Genomic DNA, 27,298 nt, shown 5'->3' with positions numbered 1-27,298 from the left:
TTGCGCAGCGGGATCTTATGATTTCCTTCGTGTCACACCCTATTATGTCTTTGAAGAAAGCGTTGTGTATTTCTTTTCTGTTATCTTTCTTCCAAAACGGGTAGAAACCCCTTTGCAGTCAATGAAGCGATGGTGTGACTGATGAATTATAAATAGGAAAGTGTTCATCTCTGCCAAGACACTTGAATCCGAATTGTGCAAATCTCTGTCACTATCCCCTTTTGAAGATAAGACTAGTTTTATGTGGCGACAATGAAGGCTTATCATGTACATCTCCAGAGTTTGAAAATGTGTATCTAAAAATAGATGAAAGTGATGAATACATCCAGGTTCTGATATCAGGAAACTAACAATATGTTTTTAATGCCGTAATCTCAAAGTACTAAGGATAAACAAGTATCACGTAAAACTGTGTTAATATGGATATATCCTTGTAGCCATTTGATAAATATCAATTTTTGAATTGTTAGGATAATGCATTTATTAATTAAAAAATATCCTAAGAAAAATAAACAGGACTCGGGATATTGTTAAGTTTGAATGATTGAAAACCAGTTTGACTATCAGTGACCTGCAACTCACCCTTCCACGTAGAATTCTTGAACAGATAGCACTTTCACTTGAAATTCTCTGTTCTTCAGTGAAAGCATGTCAGAGCTCTCTTAGTCAGTGTCAAATGCAAAACAGAAAGTTCATTATCCACTTTGTCACGATAACCTCAATTTTCAGAGAAATTACTCTTCAGAATGAGTCTAAGCTGGAAGAACATGATGAATGCATTAGCAATGGGATGTGATAAAACACATGCTGCATGTGACTCACACAGACCCCAAGTCCCACCTCCTTATTTCACAGATGGGGAAACTGAGGCTTCCTGGGACCAAGGGTACAAGGACATTGGGTGGGTGGGCAGGCACCCATCCAATGACTCTGTTCCTCAGTCGACAGAGCTTTGTTTCACGCCACTGCCTGGCACCTTGTTTACCCAACATGAGGTGAAGGCCCTCTGAGAGCCAAGCAGAGGGTCTGTATTTGGGTGGTAAGCTCAGCACAGAAGCCAAACAACATTCTGGACTTTTCCTGTATTGGAGTACAAGGGGAGAAATAAGTAGTAAAGCAAGTTGGTCATTCTAATTCCATTCATTAGTTGTATCATTGGCCAGATTTATTTGTGTTTTTTTTAAAAAAAATATATTTTTATTGATTTCAGAGAGAAGAAGGAAGAGGGAAAGAGATAGAAACATCAATGATGGGAGAAAATCATTGATCAGCTGCCTCCTGCACGCCCCCTACTGGGGATCAAGTGCCCTGACCAGGAATCAAACCATTTCGTCCTGGTTTATACGTCAAAGCTCAACCACTCATAACCACTCATAACACAATTGATTGTACTGTGGGTACTAAGTTTATCTATTAATTAACTGAGCCATACCAGCCAGGCTCAACAACAATTCTCTCTTGCACAGCTAATTCTCTTTCTCAGAAATGAACCCCCAAATATGTATTCTGTGTTAGAATAATCCTCTGCTTCAGGAGAAGAATTCCATTTCATTTTTTTTTCATGTGCTATCACATGGGTTTCTAGGCATTTTATAATAGTCATGCTAATGCAGTCAAATTTGAGGCCCAAGAAACACATTTCATGGTAAAACTAAAGATCTTGAATCAGATTTTCCTGCAGTTAATTTTTTGGAAAAACGACTCGATATATTTTCTAGGTATTTTATTCATTAAAAGCATAGACTATTTGTTCATGTGTATGAAGTATTTGTCCTGTGCTTTGTGCTGAATATATGGAAACAGACATAAGTTCTTTCCTCTGGAATCTTCTGACAAATTCTAAGCTGCTATGATAGGACAGATTAAAAAACCTTTTAGTGGAAAAATAACTTTATTGTCTTTGAAAAAATCCCACATGTTTATAACTTTTAAATTTATATTTATATTTATTGATTATCAAGCCCATGATGAATTTACTTTGTGAAGAATAAAATATCTGAAAGTATAGGAACAGAATTTTCTACCCTTATACTAATAAAACTACAGGAAGACATTAATACATTTTTAACAGCTTCGAATCATCAGGAATTTTTCACATGTAGAAGATATACGCAACATAGAAATTCAGTTATGAGCATAATAGTAGGAAAATTTTACAGGTCAAACATTTCTCAAGAATCCATCTTTAAAAAATATTTGTATTGCTTTTTAGAGAGAGAGAGGAAGGGACAGGGACAGAAAAATAGAAACATCAATGTGAGAGAGAAACATTGATTGGCTGCCTCCTGCACTCACCCTACCAGGGATTGGGCCCACAACCCGGGCATGTGCCCTGACCAGGAATTGAACCAGCAACTTATGGTGCACAGGATGATGCCCAACCGAGCCACACCAGCCAGGGAAAGAACCCATCTTTTTGGTATCATTCATGGCATAACACAATTGATTGTACTGTGGGTACTAAGTTTATCTATTAATTAACATTATTAAGAGCACTCTATCAAAATGTTACATTCTGCTAGAGCAGCGGTTTTCAACCTGTGGGTCGCGACCCCTTTGGGGGTCGAACGACCCTTTCACAGGGGAAAACACATATATAATTACATATTGTTTTTGTGATTAATCACTATGCTTTAATTATGTTCAATTTGTCACAATGAAAATACATCCTGCATATCAGATATTTGCATTATGATTCATAACAGTAGCAAAATTACAGTTATGAAGTAGCAACGAAAATAATTTTATGGTTGGGGGTCAGCACAACATGAGGAACTGTATTAAAGGGTCACGGCATTAGGAAGGTTGAGAACCACTGTGCTAGAGACACAACTTATATAGCTACAACCTTTGAAGGACTAATCTGTATATTGTGACAAAATTTTATTAATAAGAAAACTTCCATCAGTTGATGACCACAGTAAAAACGTTAATAATATTGGCATTGTGAAGAAAGACTGTCCTTTTTCAGAGCACTACTTAGGTATGCCATAAATTGTATTAGTCATGTGATCAGAGTTCTCCAGTCCATCCCTTCAGAGATCTGTTTCCCTTTGGGAACGAGAACTCAATTTATAGTTCCTTTCCTTGTACTTTATTCCTACTCTGTTTTGCATTGTGTGTGTGTGTGTGTAAGTTAGAAGAACAAAGCCAATACTTTCAATAGACTGCCTTCAGTTTAAGCTTCTGAGTGGCCATCAGAAATTGTCATTGGGCTGAATAGTCTTCAGAAGTTTCTGGTACATCTCCGACTTGAGAAACCTGGGGTATGAGTCTCTCTCCATGTGCGTATACACGATTTTTTGAGCCTCTTCAAAGCATGTTGGAGTGGGTTCTTGAATATTCCTGATGATGGTTTCTCTTGTCGAACTGTCAATGTTAATCTGAAAAGTGAAATTGCAACAGTGGGCGGGATTAAAGATGAAAATATAATGCAAGGGTTTAATGCATCCCCCCCCCTCCTGTTCAGTGGACTAGGGTTATTTTGTTTGCTGTTTCATTGGTATCTCAAAAGACACAAGAGGTAAACTCTTGGCTTCTTTAAAAGTAAACATCCACCTCCACATCCCAGATAAAAATAACACAAGGCCCAAGACCGGGAAATCGCAGAAACCAATGCTTACTTGGGGAGGGTGCAAGTGGTTTGTTGGTGGAGTCTACAAACAAGGAAGTTTACCTGAGGAAGAAAGGGAGGTTGGTGCTATTTTAAACTTGGCCTTCCGTAATAGGCACGGATGTTGATTTCATGGACTGTGCCCCGAAATGGGAAGAAGGTGAAGAGAAGTGGAGAAATAGAGAAGTGGTCACTTCAGTAAGCCAAGTATTTTCCAGACGAGAGCTTTGAGGAACAGGTCCTCCAAGGTAGGGCTGTCCTGGGTGAGAGGAATCTCCTCTGCCATCCTCCCCCCTGATCAGAATTCTCATTCCCTCTTGTCTCCCCACCAGGAGGAGTCTCAGTGTGTCTGTTTTCCTCATGACTCAGTTTTCTGCAGGCAGAGGTGCATGATGGGAAGTGATATCAATGTGAGCGTTTGCTGGCTTTGTTGGTTTTAAACTCAGGTGAGCGGGGGTGCTGTGGAGGCACAGACTTTGCCCAGCACCACCGGGGGTGTCAACGTGCCTATTGATGGTAACCATAGTTCCTTCTAGCAAAGCCAGTTCTTCTTTGTAAATCACTCTACTAGGGAATGAAAATCATTTAATAAGGAGAGGCTCGGGAGCTACATTGACCTCACTTTGAATCCTGATGTCTCCCCTTTAGCTCTGTGGGTCACTGGGCAAGTTAGTGCACTTCTCTGACTCTCAGGATTCTTATCTGTAAAATGAGGTGAACAGCCCTGACTTTACAGCATCCTTGGAGGTAAGGAGCCCGGCACCTCTGTGTGCCTGGTCAGCAGACATGAACACCCTGATTTCCTTTCAGGGTCACGGTTGGCTAGGTACCTCTCTAGGGGACTGTGGCTGGATGTAGATCTTGTAAAGCTTCTTCGCCCGAGAAATTCTGCTCCATCGCGAGGCGATTTTCTTGTAGGTCTCACAGGCCATCCAGAATTGGATATTCTCGTCGCTGTGCTCCAGCTTCAGGTATGCCGCGTAGACTACCGGCCCATCTGAAAGCAATGGAGACATCACTTATTTTCCTGGATCAGAGTCATTAACAACTCGGAAAAACAGATAATGCATTATTTAAAAATAAAGTCTGGTCCAGCCGGCGTGGCTCAGTGGTTGAGTGTCAACCTATGAAGGTCACAGTTCGGTTCCCGGTCAGGGCACATGCCCGGGTTGTGGACTCCATCCCCAGTAGGGGGCGTGCAGGAGGCAGCCGAACAATGATTCTGTCTCATCATTGATGCTTCTATCTCTCTCCCCATCTCCCTTCCTCTCAGATATAGCAGGTGGTTCTCCTGGCGAAGAAATAGCTGAATGGCTAGGCAAACCATTTCTGGCTTAACATGTGAAGCTGGGAGCCCATAATTTCCACTGTTTTTCGGAAGAAACAGAGTTCTGTGTTAACAAACAAAAAGCAACTTGATCTATTTTGTACTCAGAGGAATTTTGACTGAGTGTTTCATCAGGAATGGGAAATAAGGACCCTGAAATAAAGAAATGAGCTATGAAAGAGGGGAAAAAAATGAGATACCAGATAAAATCTGCAGATCCTGGAATGAGAGTTAACCAGCTACTTGGATGGTTTGAGTGGATGAGTGGGTAGGTAGGGAGGGGATTTGGAAACCAATGATTTTGTATCCCAAATTTGCGTTTGTATTCGTGTTTAGCTTAATTGTATAGTAGAATGTTTAGAGATGTTCGTTCCAGAACCTGCCTGCCTATTACTGGGATGCTAATGCCGTCTGTGACTGTATGATAGCCTAGTGAAAGCTGACGTGGACAGGAACCTGCCTGATATTTCAGGTTTGATTCCGGCATGTTCTACAGCAGTGATGGCGAACCTATGACACGCGTGTCAGAGGTGACACGCGAACTCACTTTTTTGGGTTGATTTTTCTTTGTTAAATGGCACTTAAATATATAAAATAAATATCAAAAAGATAAGTCTTTGTTTTACTATGGTTGCAACTATCAAAAAATTTCTATATGTGACACAGCACCAGAGTTAAGTTAGGGTTTTTCAAAATGCTGACACACCGAGCTCAAAAGGTTCGCCATCACAGAATCTCGTCTTCATTAGATTAATGTGTACGCGTTACCCCGGTTAGTGGCTGAAAACCCAAATGTATAGAAGTGTTCCAGGAATCTGAGTAATTGTTAAAGTCAGCAGGGAATGGCTCAGCCTAGCGTTTCTATTGACTCACACAAGTGAGTTACAAGCCTTTTCCAAGTCTGGCCATGGAGCCCTCTCTGACCTTTTCAAAGCTCTTCCTTCAAAGCTCAAGAGACCGTGGGTGATGCTGCTCGAGACAGTGAATGGGCATCAGCACAGACTCGGCCATTAAACTGAGAAGAAGGAAGAAGAGGCCTATGTCACGCACCGTGAACGCCTTTTTCTTGAAAACCACCACGGTGCTTGGGGACCCTCTCGCGTGTTCTTTTTAAAGCAGTCGCTGACATTGGTGTTTCGATGACACGCGAGGTGACACATGCCGGGACTTCGATGCAGGCGGGGGACCTGACGCTGCTCTGGGCTGAGTCAGAACAGTGGCCCGTCTGTTCTCCCAGGGTTGTTTTCTGCTGGGCTGTCAAGCTCACCCCATCATTGAATCCTCAAGGTGGCCTGTGCCTTGGTCTTCCGTCAGCAATGTGTCTAAAGCAGTTTTAAATCCCTTTTATTTTCCGTTGGCACCACCGGGGATAATGAATTCCACAATGCTACCAGCTTCTGTGTGACGTTTTTATAGCAAGTCTGTTTAATTGAAATTCTCTGGGTTGGCTTCTGTGATATTCATCGTTTCTGGCCTTTTCTCCTCACATCTCTTTGTTCTGTTTTGATAAAAGTAGCTCAAAGTACTGTGGGTTGTTTTTAAATATAGAAAACTTCTAAAAGATAACCATCATGAACAATTTTTTATTTCCTTTTATTCTGTGAACCCTTTGTTCATATTTAATTCCCGTCTAACTAGTATTAATTTGTTTACACAAACAGATACACACACAAGTCAACCTATTGGTATTAAACTGTGAAAGCAATTTTGTATCACTCTTGAATATATAATATCATGTGGCAAACATTTTTTCCTTTTTAGTTTTAATAGTCCACTGCAAAAAAAAAGACAAAAAAATAGTCCATTGCAAAGCTAAGCTCTGATATACTGATTTACCACAGTTATTGACTATGTAGATTGTTTCCCCATTTTAACACATTGCGGACCAGTATTCTTATTGCTGGCTTTACCCAGTGGCCAGATACAGTTCTATTGAACCAGTGCAAAAAAGTTTTACATAAATGTTAAAGGCACGCTTTAAAATGAAACACCCATTGCATTTCGAAGTTATTTATTACATGTTCTTACAAGCTATTATCTTTCTGAAGTATGAGACTCGGTAAAACACTGCGTAATATGAAGCGAGAATTCTCGTGATCCGTCTGCAATGTGTGAAGTTCCAGATTATCCTACATTGAACATATTGGTTCATAAATCTTTGCATCTCTAATTATTTCCTTAAGATGCCTTTAAAGGAGCTGAGGTATCCCAGTTTCTGGAAAAATTACTCTGAACTTGCCACGTCCCTGTCAGTTGACACAGAGCACCTAGTACACACTAACTTTGATTACGTTTCACTCTGTACTGCAGTCTACTGTACTTATTGGCTTCCATCCATCACTCTCCCCCTCACCTGCACACCCTCACCTGCACACCCTCACCTTCACACCCTCGCCTGCACACCCTCGCCTGCACACCCTCTCCTGCACACCCTCGCCTGCACACCCTCGCCTGCACACCCTCACCTGCACACCCTCGCCTGCACACCCTCTCCTGCACACCCTCACCTTCACACCCTCGCCTGCACACCCTCGCCTGCACACCCTCTCCTGCACACCCTCGCCTGCACACCCTCGCCTGCACACCCTCACCTGCACACCCTCTCCTGCACACCCTCACCTGCACACCCTCACCTTCACACCCTCGCCTGCACACCCTCGCCTGCACACCCTCTCCTGCACACCCTCGCCTGCACACCCTCTCCTGCACACCCTCGCCTGCACACCCTCACGTGCACACCCTCACCTGCACACCCTCGCCTGCACACCCTCGCCTGCACACCCTCTCCTGCACACCCTCGCCTGCACACCCTTTCCTGCACACCCTCGCCTGCACACCCTCTCCTGCACACCCTCGCCTGCACACCCTCACGTGCACACCCTCACGTGCATACCCTCTGGGAACTGGGACTGCACTTCCTTCACGGGCAGGTGCCCAGAGCCCACACACTGCCCGACACACAGCAGGTCCCCAATCAGAGAATAAATGCCTGCCATTCCGGCCCCTGTGTCCCTCCTGCTCCTATCTTCTAAAATGACTCGCATAGGTTTTGAAAAGTGAAGCAGAGCCTAATTATTCAGCATCTAGGAAAAGCACCAAAGACCAGAGGATTATTATACTTGGCACACGGTTACTTGTTGGTTTTCTGAGAGTGAGACAAAAAAAAAAAAAATGTACTCATGGAACAGTGGTGTCTCTGTTGTTGTTTTGTTTTGTTCCCCGCAAAGGGGACAGAGAGCATGAGAAATGAGTGAAGGCGAAGGTGCTAAGTGGGAAAAGCTGAGGCAGGGCTGTGGGTAATTGGAGGGTTGAGGGAGGAAACCATGGCAACAGCAGGGATGAGCGGGGAGCTGCCAATCAACACTGCAGCAGCACGATCTCTCCCCAGGGGAAGGGAGCTGGGCGGGGGCTCTGCCTCCGCATCCGGATCCACACGAGGGGACCAGTGTCTCTCAGTGACGCTGAATGTCCACCATAAGGAGGAAGGTGCCCAGGCCAGCCGAGGCCGTCTCCTGGTTGTGAACAGCACCCGGCAGTGTGACGATCCTACACGTGTCAGCCTAGGATGGCCACGGCTGTCTGCAGGGGCTGTGATAACTGAGAAAGGGGCAAAGGGTACCGTCTGCCCCAGGATGATTTGGACCAAAATGAAACGATCGATGCCTTCTAAGGTCATTCCTGTCGCCTGGAAGGCCCCAGGCTCCCGCAGGCAGGTTAACTCCTCGAGGTTATTCCAAGACACTCACCTCACTGACAGCTCAGGGCTTTCGGATCTGGGTTCTCTGCTGCTCGGCCTCTGGCCCAGGCCCCAGCGTGGCCGGCTGCTTCTCCTCATTCAGCGCTTAGCTCACATTTTGTCCCTCCTGACAGTTCTCTACTCCTCCAGCTGGATTGCCCTCTTATGCCCGCCTTTCTGTGTCCTGTAGCCTGGCTTTACTTTGTCCAAGGCGCTGGCCACTTTGTGGAATTAATGACTTAGCTCATTTGCTTGGTTGTCTGTCTCCTCCCTCTAGGGGGAGCCCAGGAGCTGAGCACAGTGACCTTGGCCTTGTTCACCCCAGTGTCCCCGGGGCCTGGCGGGTCTGCCGGACACAGGGCCGGCTGGATGAGTCATCCAAGGGCGTGCCTTATAGCTTTACTAAACTTCTTTTTGTTTATATTAAACACACTTTGCTCAGATATGAGTGGGCGACCTCTATTCTCATCTTGTGAGACTTTGGTTAATCAGTATATGTAGGAGCCTTCTTCCTGTCCTTCTGCCTGACATTATAGATTTGGATTTGGATTATTTTTCAGTCTTGACGTTGCCAGTATGAGGAACCCTTGGGTTTTCCGGGATGGTTGGTCTCCTTGTCATTTCAAAGGCATATTTTCGTGTCTTTCCTAATCCTACTGGGCTTAGCCATCAGAAATACCCCTAGGATTTCCCCCCCATTTTTCTTCTTGGTGGACACCTCGCACCGTGATGGTATTTTTGGGCCCTGTTTGGTGTTTTGGTTCACAATCATTCCAGGAAAAGTCTTCAGTAATCCTCATATATCTTTTGTGAAGAGATGACTAATAGCTCAGACTATTTTTTTTTTTTCAGGATTCATTTAAAAACTTACTACGACTTCTGTGTTCATTTGAAGACAGTTCTTCCCTAAAACCTTTGATGTTTGGAAGCTTGGAGTATTTCCTGTCATCTGCAGACTTGAAAATTTCGCAGGGTGCTTTCTGCTTAATTCATTGTGGAGGTTTTTCTTTGTGAGACCAGTTTTCACACCCAATCCCTAGGATTCCTGCACAGAATGGACCGTTGACGTTGCTAAGAGGTACCCCAAACGCACTGACTGCCCACATGGGTGCATGTACTCCTTCGTATTTCTTGCCTTGGGCCCATGACTTTACGCCCTCAGATCCACTGCTGTTATCTTGCATTTATACCCTCTGAATGCTGAGACTTACATCGAACCGTATAAGGCTCACTTCACTGAGACACTGATCCAGTGAGGAAGTGAGCTCCGAGGCGTTTTAGCACATCACGACTCAAATGTATTCCCACTTTTGAAGGCACGAAGAAAAGCAAGTTGTTAATTAAAAAAAAAATTCTAACTTTAGCCGGCGATGGCGAGGCAGCGTATTTCAGCATGTTACTATTTAAGCATATTTTTCCAAGGGATTTTACACATAGACTTGTGAGGAATAAATATTCACAGTGACTAATCTTGTTGTAATTAACGCCCAAGGAAATCATGGTGGTTGACAGGACAGACTATTTTCAGGGTTTCCTTTTTAAACTGTGGCTGTTGCCATGTAGAAGGCGGTGAGAAGAGGGTCTACAGTCATCATCCAGGGTCCCCTTCCCCCTAAGAATGAAACCGACTGATTATTCCAAGATGACATATACATGATACTCACATTTTGTCGCCATCAGCTTCTCAAAAGACTGGCCCCACTGTGACACTTCCTCCGAAGTAAGGCTTTGAAAAGAAGCAAGAGGTGCTCATTGCACTAAAATATTCTCAAGGTTTGATATTGTCTTGAAAGTAACACCAAAATATAATCACACGGCACCCGTGTGAGGTTTTGGATGGGAGTTTTACCTTCCTGTGATCTTTTCCATTTTATTTTTACTTCCTAAACGCTTAAAGTTGTAAGAATTATAAAGGCATTATGAAGTTGAAAATGTGATCAAATACATCTTTAAAATGATAAAGGATTATGTATAATAACAAAAGCATAACATGATGCTAATTAGATTGGACGTCCTTCCAGAAGTCCTTCCGGACAACCTTCCAGATGAAACTGGGGCTGTGAGGGAAGCCCAGGTCCCAGGTGCAGAGGGAAGCTGGTGCCGGCTGCCGGGGGAAGGAAGGCCTACTCTTGCACGAAATTGTGCATTGGGCCTGTAGTAGCCCTATAAGATCCCTGTTCCCAAATTACCACTATCAATATTTTGATTTATTTCTTTTTAGTCTTTTTGTTGTGTGCGTGTTTTTAACCAAGAAGTAATCATACTCTGCTTGTGTGTTTGTGTTTGTGTACACCTTATGTATACGTGTGTGTGTTTCCTTATATATATAGGGTGTGCCAAAAATGTATACACACTTTGAATAATTATTAATTCCAATGGGTTAAATCTGAAAAGAAAGAAACATCAATTGAGCTAACAGAAAAAAGTGTGTATACATTTTTTTGGACACTATATATATATATATATATATATATATATGTGTGTGTGTGTGTGTATATATATATGTATGTATATATATTTTATATATATATATACACACACACACACATATATATATATATATATATATATATATATACAGAGAGAGAGAGAGAGAGAGAGAGAGAGAGAGGGGCCTGATGCACAAAATTTGTGCAAGAGTAGGCCTTCCTTCCCCCGGCTGCCGGCACCGGCTTCCCTCTGACACCCCGGACCTTGGCTTCATCCAGAAGGATATCCAGAATGATGCCCAGTCTAATTAGCATATTTCCCTTTTATTATTATAGATATATATATTTGTAATGACCTTTTTATATGTCTTCACAGTTGTCTTAAGAACCATTCATAGTGTTGCAATTAATTAATTAATTAATTATTTTATTATTTTTTTTTAAAAATATATTTTATTGATTTTCTACAGAGATGAAGGGAGAGGAATAGAGAGTTAGAAACATCGATGAGTGAGAAACATTGATCAGCTGCCTCCTGCACATCCCCTACTGGGGATGTGCCCGCAACCAAGGTACATGCCCTTGACCAGAATCGAACCTGGGACCCTTCAGTCTGCAGGCCGGCGCTCTATTCACTGAGCCAAACCGGTTAGGGCTAGTGTTGTAATTTATAATCTTTTATATTCCCTACCATTTATCATGATTAAGGAGTATTCTACAAGGGGCATTTCATAGTTTACATAATTATTCCCAGTGAGCAGTTTGATGATTTCCCACTTTCACCCTTAAAACCCACCGTGGCCCAGCTGTGAGAAAGGCTTGCCATGTCCTCACAGTTAGAGTAACTCCTTGCAGTGGTTCTCAACCTGTGGGTTGCGACCCCTTTGGCGGTCGAAGGACCCTTTCACAGGGGTCGCCTAAGACCATCCTGCATATCAGATATTTACATTAAGATTCATAACAGTACCAACATTACACTTATGAAGTAGCAATGAAAATAATCTTATGGTTGGGTCACAACATGAGCAACTGTATTTAAAGGGCCAGAAGGTTGAGAACCACTGCCTTAAAACATCAGCAGAAGTGGGATCCAGTGGGCCAAAAGATGCACCTTTTTTAGGGTCTCAGTACAAATTGCCAACGTGCTTGTAGAGGGTTAGGCATTGTATGCAGCAACGTGTTTGCCTGCTTATCTAATAGAATATTAGTTTATCCACGTACCCTATTGGATTGCATTCATATAGTAAAGTCATGTATAGATATATTGTCTGTTATTTGCTATAATTTTTACATGTTGAGGGGTTTAATTTTATTGCTGCGAATAACATGTCAAGTTACATTTCACTTAAACAGTATTTAAAAAAACCATTTACCATTTAGAAAGTGTCCGTGAAAGATGCTGACTTGAAGGCTTTATTTCTGTTCGTTTTGGGGGGCTTTTGAGGTGAATTGGCAATGCTTCCACATTAATCATCTTAGTTTCCCGCTGTTAAAATACTCAGTGTGCTCATTGCCATTGAGCTTATGACCCATTCCTAAGGTCCCCGTTTTTAGTAGCTGCATATCCCGAAAGACAGCTGTGGACACAAGGTTCCACTGTCCCCCCGGACTAATTCTGGCCCCATTAGCCCCGTAATTGATGGAACAGCCAGTGGCATTAGCAGGTACCTGATACCATGAAGGGAGATTAGGTAAAGAGGTTAAAAAATAACCTAGAACATGGAAAACTATTGGGAGTCCTTAAAAAAAAAAGGTCAAATATATTTTGTTTTCTAAAATTTTAGGTGTCTCTGGCCGGTATTAGATGGACTGTTTGCATCAGCACGGAGGCTTAGCAGTGCACTGCTGTGAAGATTGCTTTAAAAGCCACCTTTCCATGAAATGGTATCTGACTCACTGTTCTTTTCTCTTATTAGAACTTGAGGGAAGCAGTTGCCTAAAACAACCCTGCCAGGCTGGTGAAGTGGGCCAGCGCTGGGCTGGGTGTGCTGCCTTCTCCCCGTTCTACCCGTCCCCCTCCCTGAGGAGGGAATGAGACCTACAGCATGGCCTCACCCACCATCACCGTCACGGTTTAGCTTAAAATTTGGTGTTGCTAATAGTTGGACTGAAGAAGTCTTTGGCCTCTCAGATTCCTGAGATTTATGGGGATAGGAGACTATAGTTGCAGACATTATGGTTGGGGATAAAACTGTGGGATGACATCTCTTTTTGGTTTACACCCATTTTTTTTTTTTTTTTGCTTGTAAGTTTTTCTTAGTAGTATCTCACAAGTTCTACCCTGTTCCACGGCCATCTGGTTGTCCTCATCAGAACTGTTCTAAACACCTTTGCCCCTTCCACCCACCCTGATTTTTTAATCCTCACCCAAGGATATTTTCCCCCATTGATTTTTTAGAGAGAGTGGGAAGGAGGGAGGGAGGGAGGGAGGGAGGGAGAGAGAGAGACAGAGAGAGAGAGAGAGAGAGAGAAAGAAACATCAATGTGAGAGAGACACATCAACTGGTTCCCCGACCAGGGCCAGGGATGGAGCCTGCAACTGAGGCACGTGCCCTTGACCGGAATCGAACCTGTGGCCCTTCAGTCTAGGGGTCAGTGCTCTGACCACTGAGCCAAACCGGCTAGAGCACCCACTCAGATTTTTAAAGAAAAGTTCTCCTCTTTTGTGTCCCTCCTGCCCCCTTTCTTCTGGACAGATAGGCTGACTGTGCCTGTCAGTGCAGCAGCCACACCTGGTCTTGTGACTCGCCGAGCTTGGAGCCTTCCTGCCTCCTCCGCCCACACACGATAGCTTGCAAGCATTTTGGGGCATTTTGCTGCTTCGGGGCACGAGCATGCATGCCGGGAGCCGTGGCCAGAACTGAGGTCTCCACGTGGGCTAGGTTAGGCACTCACCGTTAGCTCAACAGGGACCCTCCACCCAGGCCGTCTCTGAGCTGAGCAGATCCAATCACATGGTTTGCTACCTTTATCAGGCCTTACCCTTCCCATGTTGATACAGTCACAGTCCCGCCCCCTACCCCCCACACCCCAAAGTCAAGCAGACTTGGGAGCTTGGTAAGCATTTGATTTCACCCCTAGTCTCCCCTCTTCCACCTGGGGATGAAGATTTTCAGAACTCTGCAGGTGGAGGATTTGAGCCAGGAACATTTTGGATCAAATAACTTCATTTTAAGATACTATAAAACTTAAAAAAAATCTAAGAATGTTTACTCATAACAGACTCCCTGAAAACATCTAACTTTCTGAATTCTCAAGTATGAACCACGAATAACGAAAACGGGACCTTGTGTAATAGATGATTGGTCCTCTGGGGGAATCACTCGTGCGTGAATGCAGATTTTACTTTCTGAGCAAACTGTGCTAAGAGAGCAGTTGAAGGCGTAGACCCCCGGTGAAATGCTTTAGCATGGCCATTGAACGTAACGGCTTACTTACTTTGAAGGGGGCCTCTTCGACGCATCTCTGCACATCGTACACACCCAGCAAGTCCGCCTGCTCATTTTTCTGAAGAAATACAGCATCCGCTGAGTATAATTTAGTCATTTAAAATAATTACATGTTAAGAGTGCATTTCTAAAGAGCACACAGAGATAGCACGTTTGAAGTTAATGGGCTACAGTCACTGGTCAGGGGAGAGGATGACAGGAGAATAAAAGGACTCATCTCATAACTATTTTAGGGGAACGCAGGTGCTTTGAGTTGTGACTTTAGGACTCATCTGGCCCACCTGTCCGTCAAAGGGCTCGATCCCCAGTGTGGGGTGTGCAGGAGGCAGCCAATCAATGACTCTCTCTCTCATCATTGATGTTTCTAGCTCTCCTTTTCCCTTCTCCTCTGAAATCAACAATAATAATAATTATCTATACTAATAAAAGAGTAATATGCTAATTAGACTGGGAGACCTTCCAGGAGACTTTCCAGATGTTCTTCTGGACAAAGCCATGGTGGCGGGGTCGAGGTAGAGGCAGGTAGAGGCCAAGAGGGGAGGGAAGTTGTGGGTGACCAGGCTGGTGGGGGGTGGGGCCATTGGGGGTTAGCAGACCAGCAGGGGGGGCAGTTGGGGGCAAGCAGGCCATCAGTGGGGGTCAGTTGGAGGTGATCAGGACAGCGGGGGACAGTTTGGAGTGAGCAGGCCAGCAGGGGGACAGTTGGGGATGAGCAGGCCAGTGGAGATGGAAGGTAGGGACGAGCAGGCCAGTGGGGGGGGGGGCAGTTTGGGGTGATCAGGCTGGCAGGGAAAATTTAGGGGCAAGCGGGCCGGCGGGGGGGAGGGGAGGGTAGTTGGGGGTGAACAGGCCGGCAGGCAGAGTGGTTAGAGGCAATCAGGTAAGCAGGCAGGCAGGTGAGCGGTTAGGAGCCAGCGGTCCCGGATTACGAGAGTGATGTCCGACTGCTGGTTTAGGCCCAATCCCTGTAAACTGGCAGGACATTTTTCGAGGGGTCCCAAATTGGAGAGGGTGCAGGCCAGGCTGAGGAATACACCCTCCCCCGTGCACAAATTTCGTGCACCTGGCCACTAGTATATATATAAAAGATTCCTCATCTCTGTGGTCACCTCCAAGAGGCCGGTTCCCCAAAACCTTGCTGCTTATCTTCTAAGTAGGAAGGTGGCCAAAAGCTTCCTCTTTCAATGCCTTTCCTGTCAGTAGAACCATCATCCTTGCCCTCTACTGGGCCTTGCCTCCTCCCCTGCCTATGGACCACCTGTGACCATCGGTCTTACACCTCGCTGTCTCTGTACCTACTGCTGCTGTGTGTGCACATCGGTGATCTCTGTACCCGAAACCCATGCCTATTTACAAGTTATGGTCTCTTTTATGGCTTTAACGGAATTGCTTAGCAAAGACAGGACAGTCTTAGTACACGACGCCCACTCGGGTCAGAAGCACAGCAAAAGTAAAGCCATTTTCAACCCTGGCCAGTTTGGCTCAGTGGATAGAGCCTCGGCCTGTGGACTGAAGGGTTGTGGGTTCATTTCCAGCCAAGGGCATGTACCTCGGTTGCAGGCTCATCCCTAGCCCCAGTCAGGTGTGTGCAGGAGACAACCAATTGATGTGTCTCTCTTTCATTGATGTTCTTTCTCTCCCTCTCCCTCTCCCTCTCCCTCTCCCTCTCCCTCTCCCTCTCCCTCTCCCTCTCCCTCTCCCTCTCCCTCTCCTTCCTTCTACTCTCTTCCTTCTACTCTCTCTAAAAATCTCTCTTCCTTCTACTCTCTTCCTTCTACTCTCTCTAAAAATCAATGGAAAAATATTCCCAGGTGAGGATTAACAACAAGAGAGTAATTTCCAAATGCACCAGAATTTAGGGGTCCCCACAGCTCCCGAGAGGTGACAGAGTATATTAAGATAATTCTGGGCCCTGACGCCAAGCCTGAGTTCAGGCTCTTAGCTGTGCGATCGTGGGCATAGCAATAAAAATTTTCCCATTTCCCCTTTCCCTTCCCCAAGTGGAACTGTAAAGATTAGAAAGCACATGCAGTAACTGTCTGTTCCAGTTAATCTGATGTTCATTCAGCTTCCTGCACTCCCTCTCATTCAGGAAATAGTTCCTAAGCTTTATGTGTGCGTGTGTGTGTGTGTGCATGTGCATGTGTGTGTGTGCGTGTGTGTGCGTGTGTGTGTGTGCACAGGAAACACACATTGTCAGACTGCACTTCTTCCTCTTTTTGAATTTCTACTGAGACCCTCCTACGCTTTCCCCGGTGGAGCTCACTCCTTCAGCGTGTGAGCCTCCTCCCTGCCCTGCTCACTGTCCCTTTCCTCCGTCACCCTGTTCCTACATTTCTGTTCACATACTGTGTTAGCGGCGGGAGTTCGAGCTTTAGAATGAGCTGGGTGTGCTCCAGGGGTTCAGGCACTTGGGGGTGCGTGAGTCCTGCCGAAGGGATGGAACTACCAGAGGGGCTTGTGTGCTCAGAAGAACTTGGGCCAAAGGATGCGAGGACAGCCCGGCCAGAGCGTCCCCTTGCGGATGATGACATGAGGTGTCCCCTCTATAAAGAAGTTCTTTAGGATTAGAATTTGATTAATATGTTCCATTGGCAAACTCAAATTTGTTTGGTTTGTCATCAAATCCAATTAAGACCATCTTCAGTTAAATTATACTCTTGGAATTAAAGCATATGTGGTCCTTCATGAGTAAAAATACAAATTAGCCTCAAATATCCCATTGAACTAAGGGTTTTGTTTTTGCAAAAAGAGAGCATTTCTTGTGAAAAGATGACTGAGCTGATATGATACAGAACTGATTTAAAATGGATGAACTCACCGAGCTTTGAGTCAACAATAATCATTTTTCTCTCATGGTGGTGGTATGATTTGTGGGAAAATTCCATGGACCTAAAAATAAAATAGTGACAAAACCAAACAAAAGCAGAAAAGGTTATTGTGTGCTTCCTGGAGAATGCATTTTTGGCGGAGATTTCTATAAATACCCCGCCTTACATTTTCAGTAAAAAGTCAATAGTTTATTCACTTTGTAAGTATTGGATGGTTATCCCTACTTGTGATTTAATTCCGTATCTAGAAATTTATTTTATGGGTCGTTATAAAAATTACTATACTTTCAGTATGTATGTTCCATTCCTTATTCTTTAAATATGTTTTGTTTATTGAAGGTTAACATCATGCATTAATTTGCCCATCTTTTTTTATTTTTCAGCATTCTCTTGGTAAAACTAGTGTGCATTTGTAGAATGTAACTGTATTTAGAACCAGTTTAGGTCTCCATAATGATTTTTTTTCTTAGTGTTTCCTCTTGATTATTTTAAAGAAAGCATACATTTCACTTATAGAATTTAATTCTTAGAGTGGGATAAATACATAGACAATGAATTGAGTTGGATATGTATCATGCCAGTAATAAATTCAAGTCCCCCCCCAGTATTTAAATGGAATCTTTCTCAAAGCAATATGAAAATATAAATGAATTTTCTTACATTGAGCCTTTTCACATATTTAAAATTTTCATCCTGATAGGCAATTGATTAATCCTTTCTACAGTATCTGTATTTAAGTGTGTTTCTTTATATTATGATGTAGCATGCCACATAAAATTTAGAAAAACCTAGAGCAATTTACATTTCTGTGAGGCTTTGTTTGCCACGGCACACAAAATTCTTGCCTTTTAAAAAGCAAGTAATTTGGGTGTACTTGTGCTTAGGCACAACATTAAGGAATGAAGAAATTCTGTAAAATCGAGATCAACAGTGCTTCCTATAAACCTTTCAACCTGGGATCAATACAACTAATTAAATGATGGAACTAATTTGATAAATGCATGATTTTCAAAACAAACAAGTCTGAAATATCTGACTGTATATCTTTATCAAAACCTACATACACATATACACACAAAACCCCATAAAATGAAAGACCACACCTATCCTCCTCTAAAACTGTAATATTCCCTTACTGCCCAATTGAGAAGCTTCATTTGCACATGTGTGACTGTAAGGGTTTTTTAAAAAAATTATTATTTGTTTTGTTTTGTTTTAGGTATAGAAAGCCTAGGCCAGGACAACATACGTGTTCACTAGTCTGTTTTCCTTAGACGAAACCTGCTAACATTTCTCACAGCCCTGCGTTTGAAGTAAAAATCCACTAGTCATTGATACCAAGCTAATAATAGTGTTGTATCCATCAACCACATTAGAGAATCTCATACTTACAAGTGTACCCTGCAGAGCGGTCTGCCATGCTAAATTCTATTTCCTCTTCGCATGATCCTTTTGAGATTAGGCTCTGAAATGCCAGGAGACAGCCAGCATTTTATTTTTCCAGGCATGAAAGAGCCTTGCTGCCTCTGTTCCCTTTGGGGGTCCTCTGGTCTCTGCAGGGAGGGCCTGTGCTTATAGAGGCCTCTATGCAAAGAGAGGCTGGGCTGCATATGGAAAGCAGCCCGGGCCCCCCCCCAGTGCGTGGCTGATAAAGGCGTTATCTCACAGTATCAGCCCATCTGACGTGTCATGTGATTGGAAATCTTCAATGTACTAGTCAAACCTTTTCCTCCAAAACAACTCATTTTTCCAGCTGTGGAAAGTGTATAGCTTCCACTACAACCTCCCTTTTAAAGCACACAGGGAACTGACTACCCATCTGTAGGCTACCAGGGCACACATTTGCTATCAAATGATTAAGAACCGTTCAAAGCAGCCTGTCAGTTTGCTACAGATTACCAAGGACTAGTAACAGCGGGAAGATCTAAGTAAGCGGGTCTCTGTTCTAGCCCAACTTTTCTAGTTGCTTCGGCAGGTCCTCAAGGGGCCGTTCCTGAACTCTCTGTTATTCTCCAGTTTCTTAATATTATCAGTTAACAATCTGGACTGAACACAGTGTTCCAGACGGGGACTAATGAATGCAAAGTATGATGAGATGGTTAGTGTTCTTGTCCTATATCTGATCCAACCGTGTGTGTGTGTGTGTGTGTGTGTGTGTGTGTGTGTGTGGTGAAATGCTAGAATAAATCAGTAGGAAAGAAGATGAGAGTGTAGTTGATGGAGTGTTTCTTCAAGTATTTGGGAACCTAATGAGGTAGAAAGAAGGTGACCTTGTATTTCAGGGTTTGAGGTTCATACGCTTGGGACCAGAAAAGGCCGACAAGCTCCGTAAAGCCTGCAGCTTGTTAGACGGTGCAGCGAGGGAAGGGCAGGAGTGGGACTCGTTGGGAAGGACCCAGGTTGTTTGCTGAATGCACTCAGGTTCGTGGGTTTCTAGTTTTCCACTTCCTTTCCTGTCTCAGGACCTTTGGGTACCTGTCCAGGCACCCGACCTGAGATTTAGGAATATTTCCTCTTTTTCATGGTTGGGTACAAGGATGCCTGTTTCAGCCCAGCTGGTGTGGCTCAGTGGTTGAGCCTCAACCTATGAACTAGGAGGTCACAGGTCAGGGCACGTGCCTGAGTTGTGGGCTCTCCAGTAGGGGGTGTGCAGGAGGCAGCCGATCAGTGATTCTTGCTCGTCATTGGTGTTTCTATTTCTCTCCTCTTCTCTCTGTAATCAATAAAAACGTGTTTTAAAGAAAGTTAAAAAAAAGAGAAAAGAATGCCCGTTTCAGAGCTTGATTGACAGAATAAAACATGGGGTCTTTCTCTGGAGTGAATACTGGGGATCCATGTGGGCTGAGAAACAAGAAAGCTGCGGAGGGCCCTAACCGGTTTGGCTCAGTGGATAGAGCGTCGGCCTGCGGACTGAAGGGTCCCAGGTTCGATTCCGGTCAAGGGCATGTGCCTTGGTTGTGGGCACATCCCCAGTAGGGAGTGTGCAGGAGGCAGCTGATCGATGTTTCTCTCTCATCGATGTTTCTAACTCTCTATCCCTCTCCCTTCCTCTCTGTAAAAAATCAATAAAATATATATATTTTTAAAAAGCTGCGGAGGGCAGAGTAAGGGAACGGTAGGTGCAGGAGTCCTGGGAAGCCCCAGAAGCAGGTGTAGACGGTGTGGCCAATATCTCAGTGTTTGCAGTGTCTCTGGAAAAGGGTAGGCCGAGTGCAGTTCATGGGGGCAGAGCAGTGTCATCCTCAGCGCGTGGAGGGGTTGCACTGCCTCGGAGCTGCCGGTCTGGGCAGGTCACAGGGTCATCGGGCACCCATGTTGCCTGTTCAGAGGGCATTTCCTGAGCTTGGGTCCTTCCTGTGGTCTGCTTACTCGCGAATACTTTCTTTTATATTTTTTTAAAGTAGATTTTTATTGATTTCACAGAGGAAAATGGAGATAGAAACATCAGTGATGAGAGAGAATCATGGATCGGCTGCCTCCTGCACGCCCCACACTGGGGATCAAGCCCACAACCCAGGCAGGTGCCCTGACCGGGAATCGAACCGTGACCTCCTGGTTCATAGGTCGACGCTCAACCACGGAGCCACGCCGGCCGGGTCTCCTGAGTGCTTTCTCTTCGCTCCTGCCTCAGCCACTAAGTCCACAGGCTGCACGCTTCACTGTGCAAAGCGAAAGGATCTCTAACACGGTGCTTCTGTAATGTTCCAATTCAAAATGAGCGCCTTCACACGAGCGGAATAATAAGCCTGGCTCTGTACCCCGGAGCCTTTCCCCCAGGTCGCTTCCGCCTGCATTGCCTTCTGCGTGGGGCGTCTCTGCAGAGCCACCGCTGTGCGTCTTCACGGACTCGATGCCCACATCTCGGGGTGCGGCCTCCCCTTCTGTAGCCAGGAGACGTGTCCTCTCTGCTCGCTGCCGACTAAAAACAGTCTAACCTTGGCCTCTGCCCTGTGTGAGGCAGAGGCTTAGTGACAACGTTCATGAGGACACCTGACACCGTTGCCAGCACAGAGTGCAGGTCAATAGTAATTAAAATTAGACACCAGTGTGGTCTGCGTTGATTCAAACGACTTGCTCTAAAGACGCCTGATTGCAACTACGGTTCTGCCCGTCCATCCATTCCCGTCGCTATCGTCCAATCATTACGGTTTCTCCTTGGTGGCTGCTCTCGGTCCATCCTCTCGGCCTTTCAGGGACATCAGGGGTGCTCTCAGGTGCCTGACTTCCAGTTTGTAACCGAAAAGGGGGGGAGCAGTCCTCCTTGGTTTCCATTTTCTCCCGAGCACTGACTGGCCTTATCCATCCCGCCCCTACCAAGGAGACTCCAGGTCAGCGAGTCTCTTACTGTTCTCCCGCAGGGTGTTCAAGCCAACATTAACGGCTCTGAAAGCAATGTTCTTTTTCCTGGAAAAAAGGAAACAGCTCGAGGTTGCTTAATTTGGAGTAGTGTCTATTAGCTTTTTGTACACGCGTGGTGTTTCTCCGTGTGACCCTCTGCGAACAGGGCTGCAGGCGCCTGCTCTCTGGGAGGGAGACTGGCAGTGGCTTTGTCAGGCAGCCCAGGCATGTCCAGCCCGGGACTGCTTTCTTATTTTCTCGGCGTGGCCGGCTCCTGGCCCACACAGGGAGGGGACATGTAAGTTAGAAACCTAGGAGAGCGTGCACCCGGCATTGTGCTGAGTCAAACATGTTTGTCATCCATTTTTGCAGGGAACTAGTTTGACCTGTTCATTATTTCGCTGAAGATGTAGCACATTCAGGGCCCTGGGCTCAGCTTCCTACCTGGACAGCCGGAGATCTCGTTTGCTGGCTTGCCAAGGGCTCCCGACAGCCAGCCCTCTAGATAACGGAGGTTAGCAAATGCCGAGCTCAGCTGTACGTTCCATGCTAGTTCACCACTCAGATGCGAGCCTGCCTCTGCTTTTCCTTGGCGACTTTCCTTACTCTTTGCAAAGTTAACTGTGCAGTTAAATGGGGTGGGGTGGGTGGAAGGTATGTGTTATATTTTTTCTAGTAATTTGAGGTGTCTGATAGTGAGATCTTTTAAGATATGTCTTGCCTACCACAATCCATAGTTTCTTTCACATGAGGTAATGTGATATATTCATTTTTTAATAAAACCAAATGCAATGAAACAGCAAGACACTGTACTTCCTAATTCCCTTGCTATCACAGATAGGCAGCACCGTTGTTTGCTTCTTGAAGTGAGGAATGCCTTCAGCAGACCGGGCCCACTGGTGTGTGGTTGCAGAGCTAGGGCCTGCCTGGTTTCTCACCTCCCAAACAACTCACTTCCCTGTTCTTTATATGAGCCTGCCACTTCCTGCAGGGTTTGTGACTTTTCTGCTGTAGAAGAGGGCTGAACAAACACCTGTGCCATATTTCCTACTTCATTATAATTATTATCATCACAGGGATGAATATGTCTTCTGCAGATCACTATTTAAAAATGTGCTGACAGCCCAGCCGGCCGGCATGGCTCAGTGCTTGAGCGTCAGCCTATAAACCAGGAGGTCACGGTTTGATTCCTGGTAAGGGCACATGCCCGGGTTTCGGGCTCAATCTCCAGTGTGGGGCGTGCAGGAGGCAGCCGATCCATGATTCTCTCTCATCATTGATGTTTCTATCTCCCTCCCTCTCCCTCCCTCTCTGATATCAATAAAAATGTATTTAAAAAATAAAAACGTGTTGACAGTCTTGGAACAAGTGTGCGCCCAGGGCAGTGGTGAACGGTGATGCACAGCCCCTTCCCCTGTTCATGGAGGCCTGTGTCCTGCCCAGGGACCTGGGGAAGCAGATGGAGAGGCAGCGACTCAGAGGCCAGGGCAAGTTAAGAAGAAACAAGTCCTCCCATCAGCTGACAGGTGGTACATAAGAAGGCGGAGAACTCAGGATTAGCCTCTCCCTCAGTTACCAGAGGAATCTCCGCCTTTTCTCAGACGCGTTTCCCCTGCGTACGTGAACATAGCACTGAGATGGGCACAGTAGATGCTCAATTAATGCTCGAAGCGACGAATACGTACATTCCCTTTCTAACAAGATGCATCCAAAACAAAACCTACCCTGATATTCTTTTAACTAATTTCCATGAATACAAAAACGGTGGAGTGGCTTTTGGGAAGCTGGATGCTATTGTGTGTTTTCCGACATCATAAACCTTCCTCCAAGATAGCCCTGTGTCTCTGTCGTAACTTTTTTATAACCTACAATTAGCGAGTAGTTAATGAGAGGCTACGTTTTGTAAGTATAATTTACTCAAATAAGTATTTTTATGAAGCATGCAAATTTAAACAATGGGGTTCTTGTGCTTCTATCAAATGAGGAACTAGAGTACAGCACAGAGCCGGCGTTTGCTCTTAGGATCTGAAAATAACATAATGAAACTATAGTTTACAACCTTCCGAAGGATATGAAGTGCACAGGCCTCCATTTTCCCCAAACACATTTCAAATGCTATAGAAAATAATATTCCACAAACCCTGAAATTTGATGAACTCCATTGAAAAAAATGTCAAATATAGTTATTTCTTAAAAAATGGCATTTTGCTCCCTCCCTACCCCCTAGGTTAGTGGACATTTAAATGTTCCATGTCATTGCTTTTCTGAGGGTCCATAGGAATGTGAAATTTATATCACTTGTTTTTTTTCTCTTTAATTAAAAAAAATATTTTTTATTGATTTTAGAGAGGGAGAGAAAGATAGAAACATCAATGATGAGAGAGAATCATTGATCGGCTGCCTCCGACATGCCCCACACTGGGGATCGAGCCCACAACCCGGGCATGTGCCCTGACGGAATTGAACCGTGACCTCCTGGTTCATAGGTCGATGCTCAACCACTGAGCCACACCACTGGGCTGGTTGTTTTCTTATTATCTTTGCTGAACAGCTTTGTGAAAGAGACATTCATGGTAAGGGTGGTATTTCTGTATTTAAATCTCAGTGGTCTGTGTAGGAAGTTGAAGAGCTTGTATCAAAGACAGCTTCTCCAGCCCCGATTGAAAGTACAAGTTCTATCACAGACATTAAGAATTTATAGGAACTTTGGAGAGAAGCAATTCAAAGCCTCCAGTCCAGTGATGGTGAACCTATGACACGTGTGTCAGAGGTGACGCGCGAACTCATTTTTTGGTTGATTTTTCTTTGTTAAATGGCATTTAAATATATAAAATAAATATCAAAAATATAAGTCTTTGTTTTACTATAGTTGCGAATATCAAAAAATTTCTATATATGACACGGCACCAGAATTAAGTTAGGGTTTTTCAAAATGCTGACACGCCGAGCTCAAAAGGTTGGCCATCACTGCTCCAGTCACACCAAAACCCAGACCTGCTAGTCTCCAATTTTTGTGCTTTTTTTACTATAAGGTCTTACATTCCCTTTCTGGTTTATTCCTGATTGAAAACGGGAGAAATCTATTTTTACATACCAAGAGCTCTCAGGCACATGTGTCTATGTGTCTGCTCCCTGTTCTTTCTTTCCCAGGAAGGCGTGTGACGCAGATGCTGTTACAGAAATCCCGTCCCGTTCTTGCTGCGTTATATTCATTGTGATTAATCAACTTCGTCTTGCGAACTTGGTCTCTGCACTTGAGTGTTTCCAACATGGCTTCTGTGGACTTGAAGGAAAGGAACGGGATGCTTCTAAGTGGAACTTACGTGTCTCAAATGACGTAGTTCGGGCATCATTCTTTAAAGAAACACAATATGCTGCCCAATCCCAGAATAAATAAAATATCCAACAGAAAGATATAGATTAAAGGAGGATCCTTTATGTAGAAAATAATGATTTACTTTACAAAAGAACTCCGTGAGGATGCCTTTTGAGAATTCCTCTAGTTGAAATTTCTGAAATTCAGTTGCTGCCCAACAGTTCAAGTAGAGCCAAATGTATTTGAACTTGATGACAAATGAAAAACACCCCGGCTTTTCTAAATAGCGCCAACAGTTCAAAACGCTAGTTCTATCAGATAATGCAAACAATAATATACTCAATATATTTCCTATTATTTTACTTTTGCTTTCTGCCAAGGCCCAGGGCTGTTTGGTAGGATGAATGATACTATCTGTAGATTAGAAATGGATTTAATGGCTAAATTGAAATGTCTAGAAATACCCTGGAGAGTCAAACATGCCCGAGAAAAGAGGGTCAAAAGCAGTATTAGGAAACGGCGGTAATTAAGGAATATTCCACTTGGGTCTGTTTTAAGTCAAGCACTGTTCCAAAGGGACCACGTGGCTTTATTTTTAAGTGCTGTTTATTGATTCAGGCTGCGCCTGTGCTAATTGGCAGAGCTGCTCTTGGCCTAGAGATGTTTCATTGGGTCCAGATAATCTATAATAATAAAAGCATAATATGCTAATTAGACCAGACATCCTTCCAGATGACCTTCTGGACAGAGCCAGGGCTGCAAGGGTACCTGCCGGTGGCCAGAGGGAAGCTGGGGACCCAGGTGCCAAGGGGAAGCCGGTGCTGGCAGCCAGGGGAAGGAAGGCCTACTCTTGCACAAATTTCGTGCATCGGGCCTCTAGTAAGAAATAGATGCCTGTCATCCTGGAGACAAGAAACCCATTCCTTTGCTGAGGAGACTTTCTCCAGGGTCAAGCCTGTCCCCAGGTGGACCACATGAAGGTGACTTCACAAGTACTGAGATCCCCAGGGTCCACACACACAGTTTCCCGTGGGTCAATGAGTGAAAGGTTAGTCGAACATGCAGCCGGGATCTTGGAGGCCATATTTGACATGGGAATGCGAGGAATGACTTTCTGGGTAATACGCGGTGCAGTTAATCCAGTGAATTAACCAGCCGACATCTTGGTCTCTGTGGGTTGAGACATGAGAACAAGGATTGGCAGGAGATCACTGGGGGTTGCTGTGGGGGGAGGTCAGGGTTGATGAAGACACTACAGGGAGAATCTTCAGAGGTATTCACAACAGGGAGAAGATACCAGAAGGCAGGTCCGGCTTCATATGCATGTGACACTTTCCGTAGAGACTCGCAGGGTCCAGAGCTAGGTTCAAAGCTCTGTGGTCACCGTCTCTGAATTCTCAATGACTTAATCCAGGGGCCCTTCATTTTCATTTGACACTGGGCCCCGCACATTGTTTAGCTGGTGTTGCTGGAAGGAGGCATAAAGCTCAGTAGGTAGATGTCAGAGGCAACTTTTGTACATTTTTCTTTGGACGGTGGGACATTTCATTCTCTCTACCAGGGCCTAGAGCAGCGGTTCTCAACCTGTGGGTCGCGACCCCTTTGAGGGTCGAACGACCCTTTCACAGGGGTCGCCTAAGACCATCGGAAAACACATATATAATTACGTATTGTTTTTGTGATTAATCACTATGCTTTAATTATGTGCAACCTGTCACAATGAAAATACATCCTGCATATCAGATATTTACATTACGACTCATAACAGTAGCAAAATTACAGTTATGAAGTAGCAATAAAATAATTTTATGGTTGGGGGTCACTACAACATGAGTAACTGTATTAAAGGGTCGCGGCATTAGGAAGGTTGAGAACCACTGGCCTAGAGGGACGCATATAAAGAATCCTCCCATATGGTGGGAGAAAATAGCAGGAGGGCAGCTGACGATGGTGTTGCCGAGTAGGGCAGCGATGATAGTGGAGTGGATAGAGATGTTCCAGTAGACGGGGCAGCGTTGCACGCCACCTGTTGGGAGAGGTGAGGTGGAGGGGTCTCAGAGGGACCAGCAGAGCAATAGCTACCAGGTCAGAGGTCCATCCCAGGAGACGTCAACATTGCAATTGACCCGATTCGAAGGCCCGGTGAGTAAATTGAATTAGGAGAGCTGCATTGCTTTGGACTCCCTTGGTGCTCACGAGAAAGTCACTTGACTGTCCGGGTTTCAGATTCCTTATCAGCAGAATGAGACTTCATTCTCG

General features: G+C 44.7%; 1 protein-coding gene across 1 annotated transcript; it reads right to left on the bottom strand.

Annotated features, from left to right (window-relative positions):
- Positions 1–1,932: 1,932 nt before the first annotated feature.
- RGS13 (regulator of G protein signaling 13) lies at positions 1,933–18,919 on the bottom strand. The gene is made up of 6 exons (XM_070401099.1): positions 18,778–18,919; positions 17,376–17,446; positions 14,544–14,612; positions 10,341–10,402; positions 4,444–4,610; positions 1,933–3,383 (listed from the first exon to the last, which is right to left on the bottom strand). Exons 3-6 carry the CDS (start codon positions 14,606–14,608, stop codon positions 3,198–3,200), a joined length of 480 nt encoding a protein of 159 aa, XP_070257200.1. The 5' UTR covers positions 14,609–14,612; positions 17,376–17,446; positions 18,778–18,919; the 3' UTR covers positions 1,933–3,197.
- Positions 18,920–27,298: the final 8,379 nt, after the last annotated feature.

Source organism: Myotis yumanensis, unplaced genomic scaffold (genome assembly GCF_028538775.1).
Source record: "Myotis yumanensis isolate MYYU_CA2020_CCGP unplaced genomic scaffold, mMyoYum1.0.hap1 SCAF_22, whole genome shotgun sequence".
NCBI classification, from domain to species: Eukaryota; Metazoa; Chordata; class Mammalia; order Chiroptera; family Vespertilionidae; genus Myotis; species Myotis yumanensis.
This window is presented reverse-complemented; position numbering and strand designations above follow the sequence as displayed.